General features: G+C 44.9%; 1 protein-coding gene across 1 annotated transcript; it reads right to left on the bottom strand.

Moving 5' to 3' along the window:
- Positions 1–925: 925 nt before the first annotated feature.
- Positions 926–2,052, bottom strand: LOC103008286 (polyadenylate-binding protein 4-like). The gene is given in 2 exon segments (XM_057547129.1): positions 926–1,774; positions 1,777–2,052. Coding segments are annotated over 2 exon segments (1,125 nt in total).
- Between the last annotated feature and the right edge of the window lie 811 nt (positions 2,053–2,863).

The following is a 2,863-nucleotide window of genomic DNA, read 5'->3' as shown; positions in this document are numbered from 1 at the left end:
CATATAACAGAGATTAGAAAACACAGTTGTTAAACAGAATGTCTATGTTTTCTATATATGACTTTTATAATGTTGGTACCTGGTTCAAAACTTAAGGCATAATTTTATGCTGTATACGTATGAAGAGAATTAAGACTAGGCCAACTTTTTGACCTGAAATGATACAGGCTTATATCTTAAGGAATGTGGAAGTTAAGGTTTTACTATTCAAGTCACAATTTTGATAACCAGCAAGCACCTGGATTATGTCAACCAATGGAAAGAACAGTAAAATATCCTATAAAGCAGGTTTGTAGGCAATATTAAAAAACTCCATCATTAATTTCAGCCATCAGAAAAACACCATTTCAGGATATAAATTGAAAGGAGATTCAACTATTTCCTAGTATTTTAAACATTAATTCAAAATGAAATTAGATATTGAGTTTGTAGTAGCAATTTTTAAACTTTGGTTTCTTTAAAAAAAAAATAGATGAGAAATTAGAAAATTTCTGTTTGTAAAAATAAATTACTTTGCAATTCTTGCGTATAAGAACTACTTTGGGCATATTTTCATGGAAGAAATTAAAGCTAGCAATATTATTAAAATAAAAAGTATGCAATAAATGCAAACAGTTACCACACTTCAGTTGGTTCAAAATGCAGTAAAAATATATCTAATTATACTTATTGCTATGAACACTACATCAAAATCAGAAAAATATACCATATTATAATTAGATGGTATGCCTCTATGAAAAGAACCGAGGTTCTAAGATTCACTTATTTTTCCTCCAAAGAAAAATAAATAGCTTTGTATACAAAACCTTCAATCATAATGTTTACTAAACTAAGCAGCCATCAGCTGGGATTTGAAATTTACTGAGGACGATTCAGGCAGAGATCACTAACATCCCCCAAGCTGCTACAAACACTGGCTGGTGCATTAAGTTTTCCTCTCCTACGGCCTCTGGGCCAGGGCGATGTTGAGCGGCTTGGAGCCCAAGATGCGGCCATTCATCTCAGTCATTGCTTTAGTGGCCTCCTCAGGAGAGGAGAAGCAGATCAAGCCAAACCCTTTGCTTTGCCCTTCTTCCTGCATTACCTTAACTCTGCTAATTGATCCAAATGAAGAAAATTCCCTCCGTAGCTTTTCATCATCAATGGTCTCATCCAGTTTCTTAATATAGAGCTTTGCCCCCCGGCACCGCTGAAATCTTTCCTGTTTCAGCTGTTCAAACATTTGCTTTAACTCAGCCTGTCGCTCTTTCTTTTGTGCCCGGCCTACAAAAAGCAGTTGTCCATTTATGTCCTTTCCATTCATTTCTTCAACAGCCTTTTTGGCAGCCTCATGGCTATCAAAACTCACAAAGTCAAAGCCTTTGGATTTCCCACTGGAATCTGTCATCACCTTAACACTCAGGGTTTTTCCATATTTGCTGAAAACTTCCCTCAGTCTCTCATCATCCATGTCATCTCCTAAGTTTTTGATGTAAACATTGGTGAACTCACTGGCTTTGTTTTGGAGCTCGGCTTCCTGATCTTTGCGGCTTTTGAATCTGCCAACAAACAGCCTGCAGTCCTTAAGCAGTGCCCCATTCATCTCCTGGATGGCCCTGTCGGCGGCAGTCTGGTTCTGAAAGTGCACAAACGCATAGCCCCTGGAGCCGTGATCATCACTCATCACCTTGGAGGACAGGATCTTCCCAAAAGATGAAAAGTGTTCATAAAGGGTTTTGTTATCATTGGATTTGTCCAGATTCTTGATGAACACGTTCCCAATTCCAGATTTCCTTGCAAGAAGGCGTCACGCTGAGAACACATGAGACGGATGGATTTGCCTTTTATCGGGTCAAAGTTCATGGTGTCCAGGGCCTTCTGGGCATCTGCCAGCTGCAGAAAGTTCACGTAGGCATAGCCCAGAGAGCGGCGGGTGACCAGGTCCCTTCAGATGCGGATGTACAGCACGGGCCCCACAGCGCTGAACTTCTTGAACAGCAGGTCCTCGGTGACGTCCGCATGGAGGTCACCCACGTACAGGGAGGCCTGGCGGTACGTGGCTGCTACATGCATCTCCTGGCTCCTCACCACCACAAGCCGGTCCCCGAGGAGCTCCTGGAGTGATTTCTGCATGAGGGTGGCCCAGGCTCACGCGTGGTGGCCTCGGAGTCAGCGCTTTGAGGCCAGGCGATGCGGTTCATTCATGCACAGCTCCCCAGGCTCGGGCAGCGCCCTCAATCAAAAGCCCCTCAGCAACCAGTCCGGCCAACCCTGGAAGGGGGCGACAGAACCTTGAAATCTCAAAGAAAGATTCCTAGGTAAAGCCGATGCTTCCCGGCCACTTGGTGAGGAATCTTCAAGTGGTGGGCTGGCCCTGCATCTCGGCGTTTTCCGCAGCCATTCTCCGGTGGTTGGTTTCTGAATAAAAACAGGCCTCGCTCAGGCCGGTTTAAAGTTACAGCCGCCGGGGAAAGAATTCCACAAGTGGCGTCTGAGGCGGCGGCCCGGGGACGCGGTGCGCGGGCGGCGGGCGCGGGGCCCCGGAGCCCCGAACCGCCTGGGAGCGGGTTGTGCAGGCACCGCCTGCCGCGCGCGCCCTGACCAACCCCGGCCGCTCTCCTCCCTGCAGACCCCGCCTAGAGTTCTTATTTTATCTTTTTTTTAATCCTTTTTTAAAATTATGTAAGTTTCAGGAATACAGCATTATAGTTCAACATCTGTATATACAACTGAGTGATCACCACCGTAGTCTAGTTACCATCCATCATCGTACAGTTGACCCCCCTTCACCCATTTCAACTACCCCACAACTCCCTTCCCCTCTGGTAACCATTAATCTGTTTCCTATATCTGTGAGTTTGTTTTTCTGTTCTCTTGTTTGTTG

Source organism: Balaenoptera acutorostrata, chromosome 5 (genome assembly GCF_949987535.1).
Source record: "Balaenoptera acutorostrata chromosome 5, mBalAcu1.1, whole genome shotgun sequence".
NCBI lineage: Eukaryota > Metazoa > Chordata > Mammalia > Artiodactyla > Balaenopteridae > Balaenoptera > Balaenoptera acutorostrata.
This window is presented reverse-complemented; position numbering and strand designations above follow the sequence as displayed.